General features: G+C 38.8%; 1 protein-coding gene and 1 pseudogene across 5 annotated transcripts in view; one reads left to right on the forward strand and one right to left on the reverse strand.

Moving 5' to 3' along the window:
* Window positions 1–22,018, reverse strand: part of LOC149232958 (2-alkenal reductase (NADP(+)-dependent)-like) — a 38,007-nt gene that overhangs the window by 4,887 nt on the left and 11,102 nt on the right. For 3 of the 5 annotated variants that reach the window (XM_089376612.1, XM_089376614.1, XM_089376613.1), the window contains exons 2-3: window positions 15,211–15,453; window positions 14,335–14,512 (exon numbers count right to left, since the gene is read on the reverse strand). In XM_089376612.1, the coding sequence (XP_089232738.1) occupies window positions 14,335–14,512; window positions 15,211–15,438 (406 nt within the window). In that variant the 5' untranslated portion in view covers window positions 15,439–15,453. Of the gene's footprint in view, window positions 1–14,334; window positions 14,513–15,210; window positions 15,454–15,758; window positions 15,852–22,018 lie in introns of those variants that run through there. The other 2 variants (XM_089376615.1, XM_089376616.1) reach the window with 2 other exon arrangements.
* LOC149232959 (U4 spliceosomal RNA) lies at window positions 13,043–13,170 on the forward strand (annotated as a pseudogene).

A 22,018-nucleotide genomic window follows, 5' to 3' on the forward strand; every position in this document is an offset into this window, starting at 1 on the left:
TTTGATTCCTTTTGTTGGGATGTGGGAATCGAGAAGGAGTTGACTATACCTTACAACCCAGGGTAGAGTCTTGAATGGGATTGCAGAGAGAAAAAACAGGTTCGTCATAGAGGCAAAGAAGGCAATGATCCATCATCATCCAGATCTTCCCATGTGTCTTTGGGCAGAGGTTTTAGTTTTGACGCTTACATTCTAAACAGGTGTCTTCACGGTGTGTTGAAGAACAAAACTCCAATGGAAGCCTTCACTAGAGAGAAACTCAATGTTTCTTATATTCAGGTGTTTAGAAGTATGTCGCATGAGTACATTTCTATCAATGTAGTGACATATCTTGTATCTTATTTCAGTTGGTTCTTATATCAAATGGATGTAAAAACTGCATTTCTAAATGGGATGATAGAGGAGGAAGTGTAAATCAATTAGCCCAGAGGGTTTGAGGTGCATGGGTCGGATACCCATGTATGCAGTTGAAAAAGACCCTAAGTAGGTTGAAGTGGGCACTACATGCTTGGTACTCATGGATTGACAAGTACTTGTTGAATTTAGGCTTCATCAAAACCTAAGTAACAGGACACATCCCCCAAAGGTGCCATGTCCGTATCCTATCTGTCAGACACTAACACACGAGGACAAATGTCAAACATGTTCCCTAGACATGCCCTAACTGTGACACTAAAAAAAACATTTTTCATTGTTATTTTCTCACTTTCAGCTGTATAAATAGAGCTCTTACTATCTCTCATTGTGCAAGTGAAGGGTTAAAATAAGATTTCAACGATTCCGAGTGTTTTGTTAATGTTCCGTTTTCTGAAAAAAAGTTTTTGTCTATGTTTGCATTAGTAATTTGTAATTATTTTAATATTATAGTTTTTCTGAATATATTATTTATTTTCTTTGTATATATATTTTCAGGGTCAACATATCCTATGTATCTTAGACACTCATACTTCCATGTCATCCGTGTCTTTCTGTCATGTGACTTAGATCAAAACTACTACAAATCCCAACCTTTTTTTACTTGTTTGATAATCTGATATGCTTGTTTTGGTCTTATAGGTAGATGATTCAATCCTTACAGCTAGTAGTGAGAAGCTCATAGCATGGTGCAAGGAGGGGTTGACTTTCGAATTTCAGATGAAGGACATAGGCCTTATTCACAATTTTCTGGGTCTGGAGATGTGGCAGGGTGCAAGAGAAGTCTTCCTTTGGCAACGGAAGCACACAGTGGATATTTTGAAGTGGTTTCAAATGGTACTAAATCTAAAGAGGCCTGCTGATTTGATTCAGATTTGCTGGATCCTTCAATGTATTGGTAGATGATTGGGTTCCTTGTGAACATGGTGAATACCTGACCTAGTATTTGCTTTGCAATGAACACATTTTCAGTTCATGGTTGCATTGAGGCAAATTTATTGGCCGACTGGAAGCATGTCCTCAAATGCTGACAGGACACAGTAGAGATCTGGTATTGCATGGTTTTGTGGATTCAGACTCGACAGCTGATGTCAGTGCTAGGAAGATCACTTTAGGTATTTATTTCAGCTTGCGGAGAGGTATGATATCCTGGTTCAACAGGAAGCAAGTCAGAGTGGCATTAAGTTCATTAGAGGCAAAGTATATGGTAACTTCTACTAGTTACAAGGATATATGGCTCCTCAAGTTGATACCAGAAGTGACCGATCAGAGGTTGGAGACTACAGTTATGTACCATGACAATCAAAGTTGCATCAAGCTCTTCGAGAATCCAATGTTTCATGATTGCTCCAAACACATAGATATCAGGTACAGTTTTCATGGAGATAAGAGTTTAGAATGGAGCAATGGTCTTTGAGTATGTTCCTTCATAGTTTTAGCTTGCAGAAATGTTGATCTCGCAAAGGGGAAATTTAAGATATTAAGGAAGAGATTTGGTCTAGTGGAGAACAGCTTCCTTACAAAGAGTGTTAGTTTTCTTACCAATTGCTCCCAGCCGTTCTTCTCAGTAGAGGCACACTTCAATAGATCCAAAGCAATCATAGTTTCTTGATACTCACACAGGCATAATGGAAGAGAGAGGTGCATGCACTAAAGGATATCTTGAAGACGCAGTATTTATGGAGGCACAGTGAGGTGTGTGAGAGCATTGTATATATAATTTTATGTAGGCACAATGAGTGCATGAGGGTACATGCATGCTGTATCTTCACATGGCAAATATCCCTATGTGAGGATAGTGCAGTGCATGTGGAAGGTCGACTATCTTTGGAGCACAAAGATCCCTAGGCGAGTTGGTGTATGAGTTCATGCACGTAATTCACTTCAAGGAGCACTCTATTCAAGGTAGTTTTCCCTCGAGGAATATCACATCCATGTCTACATTAAGTGTATTTCCGCTTCTCTCTTATTTTATAAAAAGGGACTTTGCTCATACCAGATCTGATTTATTTTACTTCAACAATTTGTTAAAGCCCCAGAAAATATTTATCTCAAATATTTCTGAATTTGCAGGAAAATAAACACTGGTATATTAACTTAAAGATGCAGCGGAAATAAAATGAAGAGATCAATCAAACCATGACAGCTAATTTACACCCAACACAATCTTCCTTCATTAAATTTCTTGAGAAAATTCTAGGTTAGACTCACAAAGAATACAATGAAAAATACAGTTGCTAGGAACTTGGAAACTCAGCCCCGATGGGAAAATCGGCCTCAAGGAATTCAGGCTCTGAAAAATCGAAACACCTGAAGCAAATCGGCCCTAAAAAATTAACTTGTTTAACCAGGGAATCAGACTCCCTTTCTCCCTATCTTGTACAGGCCCTGTGCACTAGAGTATTGGTCTCCCTTGATAATTCGACCTCCTCCACAGTTTGGCCCTCTTCTTGAGCAACTAGGCCTCCCTCTTTCTTGAACTCAGCCTCCTTGAATTTCTATGTGAATTCCCTGATGCACTTCTCCTTGGGAAAATTCTTATCCTCAAGGAACCCCTACTGCTGCAAAACTGAATTCACTTCACCTACTTGATTTTAATATATATTATCAATTTTTTTTATTTATTTTTTTTGACTTAGTTACCGGAGAATCCACAGTATGAACCATTTTTATGCCAACGTTTCAAATCCCAACTGGGATCCATCATCAGGACTTATGAAGCAAATTACTTCTCTGAATAATACTGAAGCAAATTACTTCTGCAGCCTACACCAATTTAATTTGATTACATGAAACAAGAAACCGAGCAAAGAATAAGATACATACGACACAGTTATTTTTGGACAAAATAGTCCCCGAAAAAACCCAATGCGGGAAAACCAGTGCAACAACTCTGAGGGTTATCTATTATTAAGCAGTAGTTCTGAATACAATGTTGGTTGCCCTCCCGGCAATCCAGTGACAGAGAAAATATAATGGCAGCAAACTATGTGAGATTACCTCACTTCACCCGGCAATTTCCCGCTGATCCGACAGTAGAACTGGTTAACCCCGGCTATCTCTGTGTTGGCCCTGTGTCAGCGTTACAGGCTCTGCGTCAGCTTCTGCATTGTCTCTTCTACCTCCTAGAGCTTCTGCGTCAACCTCTCCTGACTGTTCTGACAGTTTCCGACTTTTTGCGTTAGAGAAACTTTTGCTCTGCGTTGGCCCTTTTGGCTCTACGTCAAGACTGCGTGGACTCAGATTGGCCCAACATCAATCCCTCTAGATGTTGCACTACCTCCACTAGTGCCTCTCTGCCCAGTATTCCCGAACTATCCCTGCCCCTCTGCTGCAGAATGATCACTCAGTTCGAATTTCTCAGCTTCCTAGCCCCAGAAATCAAACTCCAGATCAATTTGTTCTCTCTGTGTGTGTTTCTAAATGAACCCCAAGCCTCCTTCTTATACTTTTCTCGTTGAGACTTCAACGGCCGAGATTAAGTCTCTAATCAACAGCTAAGATTAAAACTTGACTTGATCCGCTTTCTAGAACATTCTCACCCATATTTTGATTAATACCCATTAATACTTTAATTTTCCTAAGTTTAGACTTAGGAACCCTATTAAAAATATTAATTATTTTAATAAAATACAATCCATGTGGAATTTCACCAAACGATTTCTGGGTTCTTTAGAACTCATGTGCCTTAGCCTCTCCACCAATTTTCAAGGCTAGAGCACATCCGATGCTACCAAAAACTAACACTCTTCACTTCTCTTCAGTGTAATCGAACCTCTCGCTCTAGAGAAAATCACTTCCTCCACAACTGTGTGTGTTCACCTCTCCCTTAGGCTTATTTTATAATTTCATTAATCCAAAATCCCTAACCCTAATCTCCTAAGTGATCAATAAATATGATTAAATCCTAAGCCTCACTTGAGATCAATAGTTGATATTATATCCCAACAGTCCACAATAATTAATTAGATTACTTATTGTATTTTTCTTAAGTTAACCTTAGGAAATAAATCATAATATCACTTACTCCACCAAGCAAGCACCTAAAGAGGCAATCAAATATCTTCTGCATGCTAAGACACCAAGCCTATGTAGAAGACCTTCCAAGGCTACAAAAACTTCAGCAAGGTGGACCACAATTGTTCATTGTTAATTTTAGGTATGTTCTATGCATAGAGCAATTTATTTCAATTTTCACAAGTAGCTCAATATCTTTTCCAAATTAGCAATCACATCAGCATTAAAATAAACTGCAGATAGAACATAAACATAAATCGCAGAAGACAAGCCAAGACAAGAGAACACAAGATGTGGCTAGCCAGGGACAAACCCCAATGTGGGGAAACCCTTGATCAATTCATATTTTATGTTCTTCAATAGTTCAGCAGATAGAGAGAGAGATAGAGATAGTACATTTACAACAGATGTCAACACTTTGACTTTCTATATCTACATGAGATCAGTTGAAGACATGTTGCTTCAACTGATTCTCCAAGGTGACTGCTTCACCTATCATAGTGTTGCATCTCGTCACTGTGCTGCTCCCATCACCATGCTGCAACTCATCATCATGCTGCACCTCACTATCATGTTGTACTTCATTGTCTTGGTGCTACACCCAAATATCACTGAGCTGTTCTCAACATCATTGATGTCACCTACATCATGTTAGTCCTTGAAACAGTCAACAACTCAAAGACCAAGAGAGGTTCCAGCACTGCCACTGATTAGTTCAGCCCTTAAAGTTCTATGTTGCTGGCTATGGCCTGTGGCCTAGCTCAGCAGCAAGATAGGTTTACACACAGCACCCAAATATTACTACCTTTGAACAGCAGTGTGTCTTCCAATCTTATCCAGAGAGATCATTTTAGACAGACTTGTTTGACCTTCTCTTTGAGGCTGCACTAGACCTTAGATCAGCCTTATTAAGCACAGTCAAATCCCACGTTGTCTAGGCTCCTTCTTGCTGTAGATTACAGGTCTTTATTTTGTTGTGGCTAGGTCTCTATAGACTGTGGATCAGAGCTTCTTTCAGACAGCAGATAGGAGCTCCTCTGGGCTATGGATCTGGCCTCTCTTTGCTGCATTTAGGCCTCCTTTGAATGCGGTCAAATTTCCCCACTATTGCAGCTAGATTTACTGTTGATAGGGCTCTCCTTCAACTGCAGTTATCTTCTTCTTTACAGCGGATTAGTGACCTTTAGATGACTGCGTCTTACTCTCCTCTAGGACTGAGTATAGGAGCCTTCTAGGACAGTGGATTGTAGCTCTCCTTAAACAGCGTATGAGAATCTAATTACTGCGTAATTAAGGACCTTCATGGACTGTGTATTGAGCCTCCCTTTAACTGTGACTTAGGGCATCTTATAGCTGCATTTAGAACCTCCTTTCTCTGCGGAATTAAGTCTCTTCTAGACTGCGTATAAGTGCCTCCCCTTGCTGCCTCAGATCATCATTGACTACGGTCAAGGGCACCTTTAAATGCTACGGCTAGGGCACCCTTAAATGCTTCAGATAGAAGTTTCCTCTAGTTGCATATAGAACCCTCATTACTGCGGCTAGGGCATCATCTTTACTTAGGCCAGCGTATACTCTTAGTGTCTCTCCTCCACCAAAACCCAAAGACGTGGAGAGGAGGAGATCACATGAAGAGTGTGTGTCTAAATGACTTGAAGACCTTTTCTTTTTATAGTAAAATGTTGAGGTTGAATAGACATGACTGTTGGGCTTCTGAGCCTACATAAGTTGTTGGCCAACTTTGATAATTTTTCCATAATCAAAATAAATTCATATCTCCATAAATACTTATCGGAATCGGATGATCTTTAGATCAATCCTACACCTCTCGATGAGAGGAATCTAGGAAAAATATCAATAGTCACAAATAAGGTGATCCACATGGAGTTTGGCCCTAGTTGCCAATTTTAACATTCATACTTGATGTTCATAGTTTTTGACTTACGTGTTTGTAGATCTAGCATTCAGATTTCAATATTTTGGGAGGAGCTCATCAATGTTTGTATTCCTAGGTTAAATTTGTATTTCTACCATAGATCGGCTTACCATGTCATGAAAATTTAACTTAGTCAACCTAAATATTTTGTGATTTTTATAAACTTAGAGTTTGCAGTACTCATCAAAGTGTTAGGAAACTAGTCTATTTATTGTAATGTTTTGCTACACTTACTGTTGAATTATGTCAAATCGTTGTCAAGTTGATTCTCCATTTTTCTTTCACTATCATTGCAAAGTCTGAATCGCTGGCTTTATTGTAATCTTTAGTAACTCAAATAATGATTTATGGACGAAGTAAAGCTCTTGTGAATTTAGGTTGTATTTTAAACATGAATAATGTTTGCCAAACTACGAAAGGCCTCACTTCAGGTTTTATCCTCCTAACACTCATTTGCTACTTTTTTTGAAGCATTTTAGCTTCTTATCCAAGGTCGAGGACAATGATCCAGCAATTGCCAACTATGTTTTGAGGGCCCATACAGCATAGGATTTTAAACATGAATAATCATATAATGTTTCCCACACTATGAAAGGCCTCACTTCAAGTTTTATCTTCCTAACACTACATTCGCTACTTTCTCTGAGGAATTTTAGCTTCTTTATCCAAGGTCAAGGACAATGATCCAACAATTGCCAACTATGTTTTGAGGGCCCATACAGCATAGGAGTTCATCTCAAAAAGCAAAAACATGCATGAAACTTCTTGAAGATGTTTCCAATCCTTCTTCTTTTTTTACTATGGTGAATTGGTACCTCATTGGAGTAATTTGGGCAAGGCCCAAGATCAAATCTAGCAGCTGCCACTATAACACCAAAAGTATACCCAACATCGCATAAGCCAGATATACCAGGAATTTATGACTTAGCAAGAGTCAAGACTCCATGAGGGTGAGGGAGCCTACTCCTTGAGACTTATCACAAAGGGCCAAAAATGTCCCCCGTGGGATTTGAAACCAGGTGGAGAGGATAACATCCCATTGTGCCAACCACTCAGTTACCCCAACGAGACAGATGTTTCCAATACTTAATGTAAAGGATGAAGATATTCTCAGACTAATTGTCAATGGATGTTCCTAATGTGCAAAGGTTAGGAGCTTAGCAGTGTTATGAGGATAGGGGACTTTCTCCATAGTATTATGGAGGATGATTAGTAAATGCGTTAAAGGCGTGTCAGGCAAAATTTTCCCATAATGAAAAGGAAATATTGTTCATGGATATGTATGTGTTGACAAATGCTTCCAAACCTAAAGAGAACACAAGCTTTAATATATGATAGTGTCCAAGGATGTAATAGGGTCAAAATCTAAGTTGCACAAAACGCCGAAATATTTCAGAGTTTCCGAAATGGGTATGTTTAGGAATGTCACCTCCCAATAATGAAAACGTCAGCTAAAATGTTGGTTGAAACATCATATATGTTTATATATATATAAAGAAATTTATAAATAAATGAATAACACATTATCTTTCAAGAAAAAAGGGAATAAGACCCATAGATGTAATCAATGAATGGATTGAATTGATTTACAATGAGCAATGAAGCTCAATAAATAATACAAATGTATTTACAGAAATAGAAACAACAAGTTTCTACTAAGAAATAGAAACAACAAGTTTCTACTAAGAAATAGAAACAACAAGTTTCTAAGAAGAAACTGCTAATAAGATCACAAACGATCTTATCCGAATGAGCATTAATCACTAAAATAGCATTTATTCTAATACCCTCCCTTAATGCTCAATCTATTTACAACACCTATAGACCCTCTAAATTTTACAAACTTATCAGGACCAAGGGGCTTGGTGAAAATGTCTGCTGGCTGCTCCGTTGTGGGAACATACAGCAACTGAATGGATCCGTCTTCAACAAGTTGTCGAATGTAGTGACAATGGGTTTCCACATGCTTAGTTCGTTCATGGCAGACTGGATTCTTGGCAAGTTTGAGCACTCCTTGATTATCACAAAACAAGGGAGTAGGACCTGCCTGGGAAACATGCATATCCGCAAGCATACGTCGAAGCCAAAATGCCTCACAATATGCCTTAACTGCTCCTCGATACTCTGCTTCTGTCGAGGAGAGAACCACTGCCTGCTGCTTCTTACTAGTCCATGTGACAACACCGGATCCCAGACTAGACACATACGCAGCTGTAGATTTACAGTCATCAACCGAACCTGCCCAGTCGAAATCTGTATAACCACTGAGTGTAGTATCTGAACTCTGATTGTACAGAAGTCCATAATCAGGAGTGCCACTCACATAACGCAGCACACGCTTCGCTGCTATCCAATGATCAACCTTAGGAGCTGACACGAAGGTTGAAATGTAGCTCACTACAAAACTGATATCAGGTCTAGTGGCAGTAAGGTAGATGAGGCTGCCCACTAATTGCCTGAATAAAGATTCATCCACAAGTGGTGAGGATGACTGAGCTGAAAGTTTGAGCCCTGGTTCCATAGGAGTCATGGCAGGTTTGCAATCCTGCATTCTGAACCTGTCCACAAGACTTCTGGCATACTTGGACTGAGAGAGAAAGATGTTGTTCTCAGTCTGCCAGACTTCAACCCCCAAACAGTAATGAAGAAGTCCCAAATCTGTCATATCAAAAGTGTTGCACAAATCCTGTTTGATCCCATGGATCAAAGGTGCTGAACTGCCAGTAATGATAAGGCCATCCACATAGACAACCACAAACAAAATATAATCACCATTATGTTTGATATACAGGTTTGCATCAAATGGACTCCGCTGAAAGCCATGATCTGTTAGGTACTTATCAATTTTCATATACCAACCCCGAGGGGCTTGTTTCAGACCATAGAGTGCTTTGACTAATCTATAGACTTTATGTTCTTGACCGATAACCTTGAATCCTGAAGGCCGCATCATGTAGACTTCTTCCTGTAAGTCACCATTCAGAAAAGCACTCTTTACATCCATCTGATGGACTTTCCAACTGAACTGAGCTGCTAAGGCAAGGACGAGCCGTATGGTACTCATCTTGGTTGTAGGAGCAAAGGTCTCCTCATAGTCTATGCCTTCCTTCTGTGAGAACCCTCGAGCAACAAGGCGAGCCTTATACTTGTCTAGGGTTCCGTCAACTTTGTATTTCACTTTATACACCCATTTGCAGCTAATGGGCTTCTTCCCTGCAGGAAGATCAGAAAGGGTCCAAGTGTGATTCTTCTGAAGACTCTGGAATTCAGCTTCCATAGCCTGTTCCCACTCAGGTATACCCTTAGCCTCTGAATAGGTTTGAGGCTCAAAAACACTATGTAGGTTAGCCATAAGAGCAAAATTTACTGTAGGCTGTTGTTTGCTCTTATTTCTAGAAGTTCTACCTTCAAGGAGCTCATTATCCTGGAGATCACCAATAGTTTTAGCCCACCATTTAGGCCAAAGAGTAGAAGAACCAATATTTGGAGTAGGTGGAGGAGGCTCAAGAACAACAGGGGTAGCGAGAGGAGGATTATTTTCCTGAGGAAACTCAGGTAGTGCATCATCAAATACTGATGCTGCATCATCCCTCCCATCAGGTGAACCTAAGGAAGAAGAACATTGTGAGGTTGATCCTCAGAACACTGCTCAGAAGGAGGGGACTGAAAGAACCCTTTGTCTTCATCAAATACTACATCCCGACTGAAGATAAGACGATCAGTGTCTAAATCTATAAGCCTATAGGCCTTGTGGTGATCACTGTACCCTATCATCATGAGATTCTGGCTTTTGGAATCCAACTTAGAGCGCTTAGCAACCGGAATACAAACATATGCAACCGAGCCAAACACTTTGAGGTGACTGATCTTAGGCTTACGGCCAGACCAAACCTCTTCTGGAGTCTTCCCCTTAACAGCCTGAGTAGGTGATCGGTTAAGAAGATAGACAGCAGTAAACACTACTTCAGCCCAAAATTTGTTCGGAACACTCCTATGTTGTAACATGGAACGAGCCATTTCAACAATCATACGGTTGTGACGTTCGACAACACTGTTCTGCTAAGGAGTGTAGGGTGTAGTTAACTGGCGTTTGATGCCATGGGTATCATAGAAGTTGGAGAAAGCAGAAGAACAAAACTCCCCCCTATTATCGGTCCTAAGAGTTATGATATTACAGCCAGACTCGTTTTCAACTAAGGACTTAAACTTCTGAAAGATACTAAATACATCAGATTTATGTTTTAGAAAGTACACCCACACTTTCTACTAAAATCATCTACAATAAGCAAAAAATATTTACAACCAGTAACTGAAGATGTATTCATAGGACCACAAATATCAACATGAATTAACTGGAGTACCTTAGATGCGCGCCAAGATTCTCCATCCTTGAATGAAGACCGATGTTGCTTGCCAGCTTGACAGGCACCGCACACTCCCAACTGCTGAGTCTAAATATCAGGTAACCCTAACACAAGTCCCTCCCGAGATAGCTGAGAGAGATATTGAATATTTAGATGCCCATACCGTTGATGCCACAGAGTGCTGATGGGAGAAACACGAACTGCTAGAGCCACTTCTAGAGAATCACCAGTGTCAAGAACCCTGTATAAGCCATGATCCTCTGGGCCAACAGCAACTGTAAGACAAGTTTCCCTGTCAATAATGGAGCACTTGTGCGCACTGAACACCACATCGAGCTGAGGAGAGTTCCTCATAATCTGGCTGACAGACAACAGATTAAATTCCATGCTAGGAACATAGTACACATTCAGGAAAATGAGTGTGTGTCCATCAGACTGGATCTGAACTGTACCTCTGCCAACCACTGTGTACTCCTCACCTCCGTCGAATACCATAGAATAACTGAAAGATGAGAAGTCAGTAAACCAGTCACGCCTGTGAGAGAAATGACGTAATGCACCAGAGTCAATGTACCAGGCAAAAGACGGGGCATGATCTAAGAACCTCTTAGCCATAAAAGCATAAAAGGCAGATTCCTTCTGCTCGGAATGTTCTACAACATTTGCTTTCTGATGAGACCCTCCCTGCTTCTTCTGTTCTGAAGCAATCCTCTGTCGGCAATCTTTCTTCATGTGGCCGAATTTGTGATAGTAATTACACTACACATTTTTCTTCTTAGCAGGATCAGAAGACTGAGAAGAACCTTTCTGCTGAAAGGACTAAGAGGACTGATATTTGGCAGCAAAAGCATTTTCTGAGGAGGCCGATGAAGCACCACTACCAAATTGTTGTTTCCAACGATCCTGCTGCAGAATTTTGGTGCATAACTCCGGAAACTTCAGATCAACATTAGTGGAGGTAATGTTGAGTGTTTCTATGAAGTGCTCATAAGGTTTTGGTAGACTTTTCAGAGTGATTACTACCATATCTTCTTCTTCCATGGTCCGACCAATGGCTTCTCGCTGATCTCGAATGTCTTTAATCTTGTTAAGAAGTTCCTGTAAATACATACGTTCGTCCATCATGATGGAGAACAACTGATTCTTTAGAAAGAAAGCTCTGCTCTTGTCGGATGTCTCGTGCAGTTCCCTCCACTATTGCCAGATTTCAGCAGTTGTCTTGCCAGAAGGAATCTTTGGTAACTGATCATCAATCACAGAGAGTTTGAGAAGCATAACAGCCTCTTGATTTCGATCATCAAACTTATCTTGATTGGCACCAGCTGTACCAGGACTGAGCTCTTTGCCCAAAACAAGCTGGTCAAGACACCTATATTCAAAAATGGTCAACATTCTCTGTTTCCAGATGTTATAATTGGTGCCATTAAAAACGCTAACTGCCTTCCAACATCAGGTTGCTTAGCGAGGCCATCTGCACATTTCCCAAGACACAGAAAACAACACTCCGGAACAGATTTCAATGCAGACGCTGGCTTATCCGAACAAAATCTGACAAGTGCAAAAATTCCCCACGCTTAATAATTACGCCTGCATAAATTTGCATGCACTGAAAATACACGTCCAATCACCGACTTCTAAAAAGGCTGAAAAGGAAATGCCCTCGGCCCCCACCGATTATGCAATCTGGAGAATTTACGTTGACTTAATTTGTGCAGCCAACAATTAATTCGAGAAATGACACTCACCAAGCGTTTCGACTAAAGTTCCATGCTGAAACCGCTCAAATAGAATGATTAAGCAGAATACCAACGCCACGCCGACTGTTTTAGCGTAATTCTTATGCTAAAAAAAACGTGGTTTCCGCTACCAATTCGATGGGCATGAATAATAATAAAAAAATTGTGCCCCGATAGTCCACCAGGATTGACTTCCTGCGCCAGAAAGGTGGGGACATGCAAATCCCGGTGCCGCTCGTAGGCAAAGTAACTCAGGTTCAAAATGGCTTACAAGCAGAAGACGAAGACTAAACGTGAAGACTGAGTGCGAGTAATATAGGAAGAACTGCACATCCCGGAGAGGGACACAAGGCTACAGCCAAAACGAAGTGCAGCACCCTGATTATCCCTGCATAATGATCACGCACGTCCTTTGTCGGACTTCTTCAACATTGAGATACGCGGCCTCCTGGGTGGACACCTTCAGAAACGAAACTTCTTCAAGGAAAAAAATCAATTTTGCAGCTCGACAGTGCCATCCACAGTATCGATTATGGAGGTCCCGTGTTCAGTACTCCTCGACGACGAACAAGTTCGGACTCTCTAGTGAGGTAAAACCAAGGCAGGTCAATTGCTGGTTGAAAAATATTTCCAGTCCCCCTTTTTGGCCTAGGCTACGCCTTGGCGTTCGAGAATTTTTGGAGGGCTCGCATTTGGCTCGAGCTCCAAATAAACCTAACTATTGTGCTACTGCGGCTCAGAAACTGTGACAAATCGAGATGTGTCAAGACATGCGGACACAAGGATAACCATATCCGAAGGACTAGAAACCCTCATGTTTACACGATTGATTCGACTCACCAGAATCGCTATCTGAAGAACATTTTTTCTCTGCACAGAATGGCAGATCTATTTTCTCTCTCCACAGAGAAAAGAGTGAGGAATTCTGTGAATCGATGGAGAAACCCTCCTACTTAGCCTCTTCCAGAATAGAATTAGACCCGAGCTCTGCTACCATAATCAATGAATGGATTGAATTGATTTACAATGAGCAATGAAGCTTAATAAATAATACAAATGTATTTATAGAAATAGAAACAGCAAGTTTCTACTAGGAAATAGAAACAGCAAGTTTCTAAGAAGAAATTGCTAATAAGCTCACAGACGATCTTATCCGAATGAGCATTAATCACTAAAATAGCATTTATTCTAATAAGATGACAATTCAGAAGGAAAACGAAGTCTATATTAACTCTCATAGAGGATTACATAATGGCCGAGTTTCGACCAAGTTCCGACTGAGTTTTAGAGTTTCAGGTACAGGTACATCCCGAAATGTCAGGTTCCTAGAAGTTTCGTGCAACATAGGTCACAAAAGGTATGTGAAGAATAATGTATTAGAAAAACACAATGGAATCCAAGTGGGGAAACACACACTGAATTCCTTTCAACTATGACATTAATTCCTTTTGTCAATGCATTTCAACCATGGTTAATGTGATCCTCGCGGTGTTGCTAAGTTCTGGGGATGTGTGATTATTTTAGAATTATAGATACCTGATGACAGATATAACATCAGAGTAATCTCTCTTCCGATATATGTTTATTTAAATAATAAAAAAGCATTCCCTAGTCTATGAGAATGGATAATAAATATCTATGATATAATTACTTTAAAGGTATCATCCACTGAAATGAAGACAGATGCTGAAATTTAGAAAATATTTTATAAATTAAAAAAAAACAAAACAAAACAAAACAAAAACTTTTAGTAGTAAAACTTAAAAGAACAAATCTGGACCATAATGAATCTGTTTAAATGGTTTGAAAATTAAAGTCTTCCAATCAAGCAATTACCTAAATTAAAGTCTTCCAATCAAGCAATTACCTAAAATTCCCAAATAATACGAAAGAGGTATGTCCGTATATTTGATCTTCTGCAATTGATTGCCCCCAGGTATTATGCTGTATTCTTCCCATCCAGTAATACCCATTACCAAATCATCTTCTTTGAAGTCTGGATGATTTGAAATAACAACCTTTGCAACACCATAGCCATTTATCACCTGCACATTGAATTTATATACTGGATAATGTTATGCAAGCTTTGATACTAATCCTACAATGGAATTAGTTTTGGTTACATCTTTTGAATTGCATTGGACTCTATCCTGATCTAGAACAAGAAAAAGGACACGTCCTTCATTTATTGCAAACGGGTAATGAAAGCAATAGAATAGAACGATAGAATTCTAAGTTAAAATAGAATGACATAAATTTATTATTTTTTTCTGCTGAAGTATTTGATGTGATTTGGTTGAATCTTTTAACTAGAGAGCAAACAGATTTAGATTTAAAAAAATCCATCATTTTCTAAAATATCAAGTTTGATGTCAAGTGGTACGTGAAAGAAACTACTAAAAATTAAAGTACCTAAAGTAATTTATTTGATTTAGTTATAATATATGTCAATTGCAAGCAACTTAGAAGACATAAAACAACTAAGATTGACAGTACATTGAAAAACTTAAAAATCCTACCAAAAAAACTCAAAAGAAATCGGGGTCCCTCAAAATTCATGAATCAGGTTCCAAACTGCTTACTTGAACCCACTGTTTTTCAATGTTTTCCCAAGAGATGTACTAAGCATGCAAACTTACATACAAAAGAGAACAGAAGAAAAGGACACGTTTGCAACTTTGCACATAAAATAATTTAATTCAAGTAACAGAATAAATTTAAAACAAAGGCAACCACATCACACCAATCCAGGCGTAAAAATAGGTGTAAAATAAGAAGGAAAGTTTCTCATGCAGCCTCCCATGTAAGGATCACATGATAGATACAAATTCTTTACAAGCACATCTTGTGATCCATCTTTCAGTTGCAAGGGAAGTTTTGTAGATTTTAATGACATATGAGACGCCTTCGGCATTCCAGTAATGTAATCCTTTAAGACAACTTGCTTATTATTCACTTCACTCGATGCCATTTCAGTAGAGAAGCCCTGCAAAAATTTGGTCCACATATAGAAATTGTCATTACAATCATCCTTCCAATAACATGAGGAAGTATCATCCTTAAAAAAAACTAACCCAACAATCTTTTCAATAAACATTCTTACAAAAATTTAGTTTACAGGAAAATCAAGTTTCAAGTAAGCCAAACTAGAAGACTGTCATTTATATAAAAACACTGTACGAGTAAAATCTGAAAAATGTCAGACTGCAGATCATTTATTATGTATATTACTTGCTAGCATGATAGCCAATAAATATGCAATAGATGTCTAGCACATAAGCATAAAATTACCTTAAAAATAACTTTTTGGAGTCCAGAAAAAGCAGGTCTTGATATCCCCCAGTAGTGATATTTCGAACACAAAAGAAGCAATCTCTAAAACACTCGATAATAAGATAAGAAAATTTTATTAACGTCCTCGGGTGACCACAAAAGTAGGTCAATTGGACTAAAGGATACATCCAGTGTAAATGCAAGACATGTGGGAGTGCAAATGCAACTCCAAAGCTAATAAAACTGAGATATGACTAAAATAGGGCTAACATGAAATAAGAGTACAAATAGAGAATCGACTTGAAGCCAAGATTCTATCATGAAAGATTACTAGAGATATAGAGATATAATAGGAAGGAAAATTCAATTCAAGCAAGTTCAGTGTGTAATATTTGAAACGATTGATAGCATCCAGAAAAAGTATCACTGGATAGGAAAATATAATCAGCAATCAAATAATCGCAAAGAGGCAGAGAGACAAGGTAACGCTCCTCTTACTAGTCCATTTACTTTTTTTTGTAACGGCCCATCCCAAAAAGGGTTAAAAATGAAAATAAAAAGCATTTCCTCGTCAAAGCTACAGTCTACTGTTGCCTTGCTTATCTACCATCAGCTGCTTTCTTGCAGCTTGCACTGTTAGCATTCTCAGAATATGGTGCCTTTATATCCAGAAGGACATGTTATGGAAAAGATTATTTTCTTACATTTAAATCAGATTTCCAGACATTGACATACAGTAAACTCAATAAGTAATATACAACAAATCAAAAAGTATTATGACCCAACTCCATCGCAGTAACTACAATTAGGAAGAAAAAGAGTTATATTTCCAACCTCATTGGCCTGATTCCAGTTTAACCACATTTTTCCCTTGCATCTAGCAGCGAATCACCCAAGGTTATCTCACTTAGTTTATCTGTATCATCAATTGCTTACTTGCAGCTTGGACTGTTAGCATTATTGGAATGCTAAGCATTATGAAACTAACCACCACGATGAGCACAAAGGGTTGCATACACAAACCAAGCATAAAGGAAAAGGAATTTAAATTGTGAAAGAAATATGGGTTGTAGCAATATGGTAGTTGAAGCCATACGGAACAGCATAAAGGAAAAGGAATTTCCATTATGAAAGAAAAATGGGTTGTAGCAACGTGGTTGTTGAAGCCATATGGAACATTTGCCTAATATCTGGACATCAAGAACATGCTTATCGACCATTGTTGACTGTAAATTCTTCCGCCTATACCCCAAATATACGTTGAAAGGGGCATAAACCATTCAAAACAAGGACATCAAGAATCTTGGGGAAATCTTTTGAAAAGCCTTTCGATATCCCTCCTACCGATTCAAATCAAAGTAACCAAATAATTATGGCCCAACAATAGACGGCTCTTGGAATCGGGAGAATCTGTGGTGGGCCCATGCCATTTTCGCAGATCCATATTTGAAGGAGCTCTTCTATTTCAAAAGGTGTAGTTTAACACAGCAATTTTTTGGGCTTTTTTTTCCAGAATTCGGCAACATGATTGTTGGTGAAATCACAATGTTCTGATGTTTTAATTGCATTTTTGAATGCAGAAATGAATTCAGCACCCAGGAAAACCTCTGAAACATTTGAATTATGCAGACTAAACAACTTCAAAATTTCAAATTATGATTTTCCCAATTTCTGACCATATTTCAGGTAAAAATCAATCAGAAAATCAACCTAGAAAAAGGCCAAAAGGTCGCCTTTTTAGACTACTGAATTCCAAAATTGAGTTGGCATACATGTACAAGTAAAATAATCCAAAGGGATTGAAAAGCCCTCTTTCTACTCCAAAATATAGTTAATGGAGATATGGGATTGGATGACATGGCATTCCCTCTTCCAAATCCTCCTTACACAGGTGCTACTGCATGTCTGCAAAGTTTGAGGCCCAAGTGTATGCAAAATCAGGTGGAAGCCGTTGAAGAAGACGATCAGGGATTGTTGCAGAAGACATACGAAGTCTAGAAGAACCATTGTACTAAAAGAGTTGCAGCAGAGGGTTGGAGCCCTAGAGGATGGGAGTCCTCAAGAAGTTCAAGTTGGAGCATGTGCCAATGAAGAGGGTTGGAGCCCTAGAGGTTGGAGCCTCATAACGACAAGGTTGGAGCCTTGTGGAAGATAGGGTTGGAGCCCTAAAGGTTGAAGCCTCGTGAAGTCCAAGTTGGTGCTTGGCAAAGTACAGGTTGGAGCCTGGTGATTGAAATATTGGTGTCTTCATCTAGGGTTGGAGCACTAAACATTATTATAATTGATTTATTGTAAAGAAGAGTTTTAGAGTCCTTGTTATTTCTGATTAATAAAATTATTTATTCTATATTGTTCATTTTGTGTTTTGTTTATAAGTGATCTAAACTGGTAAAGTAACAATTGTAAAAGAAATGTTGATTCACCCCCCCCACCCCAGTCTCAGTATTTCCAACAATTGGTATTAGAGCCAATACCTTCTCTCACAGCGTAACAACTAGAAGGTAGATCCTTAGAACACAAATGGCAAGATCAAGGAAGAAAGGCTCCAAACCGTTTGAAGATTTCTCTTCCTCAGTCAAGAATTCAAATGAAAACCAGGTTGACAAAGCCCCTGTGTTGAAAGGAACAAATTTTGAAGTATGGACAGGTAGAATGAAATTCTTTTTGATGGCTCAAGGTTTTGAAGTTTGGGAATCAGATTTTGAAGTATGGACGGGTAGAATGAAATTCTTTTTGATGGCTCAAGGTTTTGAAGTTTGGGAATCAGTGATTACTGGAAGCACAATGGAAGAAGAGTCCAAGGAATTTAATGCAAGAGAAATTAAGGCAATCTTGAGTGGCCTTCCAAATCCTATAAAGGCCAAAATAGAGAAATGTTCATTAGCAAAAGAGCTTTGGGAAAATCTTCAAGATCTTCATTCAAAAGGACATTTGCTCATAACCTCAAATGATGAAAGCCAAGAGCACAAGGATGATCCAGAACTAGAAAAGACAAGTTGAGAGCAAAGTTGAAGACACCAAGAGCAAGGAAGACCTAGAAGATAAAGAAGATGAAGAAAATCTCAAAGATCTCAAGGCAAAACTTGTAGTTGCCCTAGAAGAGCTAAGTAGTTTGAAAAAGGAAAATGAGGAGCTCAAGAAGCAAGCACAAGATGGTGACAATGACCTTGACAAGACAAGGAAGGAAGTTGACCTTTTCAAGCTTCAAGTACAAGAAAGAGATAAGAAGCTCACCAAGATTAAGAAGGAATTGCATCAAAACAAGAAAAGACATCATGAAGAGGTCATATCCATGACAAATTAGTTGGATAAAGCAAAGGAAAGGGAAGACATTTTATCAGGTCATCTTGAACAAAGACATAAGGACTTGAATAAACTTGAAGCAAAAATTGGTTAATACAAGGAAGAGGTCTCCTACCTTAAATCTCAACTGGAAGAAGTGAAGAAACAAGCACAAGGAGTTGAAAAGGTGATGGAAGTTTTGGCCCTCATGGAAGGACAAGTTGATGAAGCAGAAAAGGAAAGAAATACCGTGACATGCCAACTAGAAGAAAAGGATGAAGATATCTCCAAATTAAAATTAGATGTCACCTCACTCTAGGCCCAATCATGTGAAGCAACAAGGATGAAGGAAGAAATGGAGAACCATCTAGCAAAGAAGGATGAAGAATGTAAGATGATGAAAGAAGAAATTAATCTCCTAAGGAAAGAAGTTGATCAGTTGAACAAGAGTCTAAAGAGCTCTCAAACCCTAGATGACATTCTAAGTCATCAAAGTTCTCCCCTTGATAAATCAGGTCTTGGTTATGCAGGTGAACCCTCAAGCAAAAATGATGCAAACTCTAATGCATCAAGCAACAAGGATGTGGAGAAGCTTGAAATAGATGTTGATGCCCCTAGTTCCAACAAAAGCAAGAAGATTAATCAAGATAACCTTAAAGGAAACCCTACTCCAAGAAGGTATGCAGAAGGTGTCAAGGATGCAAGAGGCAAAGGATATCATCATATTGTTAGGGGGAGCTTGTGACAATTTGACCATTCTTACAAGATGCTTCCTTGATAAGCCAAACCCTTGACGTATCACACATGGACAATCATGCTATGAGAAACATACATATATCTCTTGATGGATCATCTCTCAGATAATTTTGAAGAAAATCTTCATCTACTTCATTCCTTTCCATGCATGTGAAGCTTAGGGGGAGCAATTCTATTGAAGAAAAGCATGATATTGTGTATTCACTACACATTCGATGGACCATTGTTGAAGATGCCTTCCACTTGATCAAAAGGCAGCAACCTTTCTTCTCTTGGGTTCCATAAGCAAAAATAAGAACAAGAGGAGCTTATGCAGGCAAGGGGAGCTAGTTTATCATGAAGAAACGCAAAGATATCTCTTGTACCATATTGCCAAAAGAAGGAAAGTAGGATGACAGGGGGAGCAACGTAACAAGAAGAAACATGATAGGGGAAGCACTTGTTGGAAAAAGGCGTTGTCGAGACAGCCCATTTGCCATTGATGTCAAAGGGGGAGAGAATGCTGAAAGGGCGAGAATATTGCCATCAATGACAAAGGGGGAGATTGTTGGATAAAGTTGTCATTGATGTCAATATGACAGGTGCATTGTTGAAGCAAACATTTGGAAAAAACCCATGTGTAAACCCTTGTTGATGCAAACCCTAGAAATTCTTGCTCTACATGAAACCCTAGCTATATATCCCTATCTATATAATGGCAAGCCTTAGTTTGTTGAAGCATGGCCTAATAATGACTAAATGAAGGAGCCCCTTCCATGAAATCCTCCTTGACACATGATGACATATGAAGTGATGACATATGCCCTAACATTGTTGAAGTCCTTGGTCTATGATTAAAAAGTTGTCCTAGGTCCATTAAGATGATAAAACCCTTCAAATCTAGCCTTGATGAAAAACCTTAGCACTCTAGTTCATGACCCATGATATCATTTCTAGCCTTCTTGTAGACTAGCTCTTTATTGAAAAGTCCTAGCTCCCTAGTCCTGTTGAAACCCTAATCCTAATACCATAAAATCCCTAATAATTACATCCTAGCATAAATAAATTAAATCTTATCCATTACCCTAAAGCCCTATCCACATTCCAAATGTTCATAACCCTAAAAGTCTGTCATAAAAATATATTTTTATGAAAGAAAAAAATATGTTTTTGACATTAGACACAATGTCTTGATAAGCTGATTACATCAGCTTGTAGAGGGCTTAAAATCCATTCCAATGAATATTCATATGCCCCCTAACTCCTTGTGATTAAGGAGAAATTGTTCTTTGAAAAAATATATATATATATATATATATTTGCCAGCCTATGCAAGCCGACTTATGTAGGCTCAATACACCTTTCCAACCGACATGACCCTTCATCAAACATTCAAACAAGTATAAATACCCATCTGAGCTCGTCCTTTTTAGCCATATATCTGCGGTCAAGAAGAATGAATAACAGTTCGGATCTGAGGTAAATAAGGTGCAAGGTGCAGAGCAGAGCAAAGAAATGAAAAAGAAGGTCAAAATCTTAACTATGAGACAATCAGTTCTGTGGCTCAATTAAGTCTGAAAGATTGGTGTCTTCATCTAGGGTTGGAGCACTAAACATTATTGTACTTGATTTATTGTAAAGAAGAGGATTGGAGTCCTCGTTATTTCTGATTAATAAAATTATTTATTCTATATTGTTCATTTTGTGTTCTGTTTATAAGTGATCTAAACTAGTAAAGTAACAATTGTAAAAGAAATATTGATTCACCCCCCCCCCCCTCAGAATTTCCAACATATATAATAATGGCCAGCACAGAAATGAAAAACAGCACAGAGTATGAGATACTCCTTGAAGAATCAAGATTGCATCCAATAGAGTTGGAGATGCCTAAAAAGCTTATTTTATATAGGCAGAAAATGCCAACCATGAACAATGAGAGGCTTTCAGCCAAAATCACCTAAGTGTAGTTAAAGAAGACGGAAGAAATCATGGGACCTCTATTGTTGAATTTGGCTTAAAGATTGGAGAATAGAAGAGGGCAGCTGTCCCACAAATTAAGGGAAAAAAAAACTGAAAACTCATATCCAAAAATGCTACAGCAAGAGGAAATGGAAGAAACATGCCAATAAAACTTCAACAAGCAGGGGGGAATCAAAATGCAAGACTATTTGAAACTAAATATATCATGGTGGGAAAAACAAGCAATGGCTCAAGTAAGAACCAGTTCCTACAGGGTATGGTGTGAAACAAGAAGATGGGAG

The sequence above is a fragment of the Pinus tabuliformis genome, chromosome J (assembly GCF_031772625.1).
Source record: "Pinus tabuliformis cultivar Carrire ecotype Pingquan chromosome J, CPIR1, whole genome shotgun sequence".
NCBI classification, from domain to species: Eukaryota; Viridiplantae; Streptophyta; class Pinopsida; order Pinales; family Pinaceae; genus Pinus; species Pinus tabuliformis.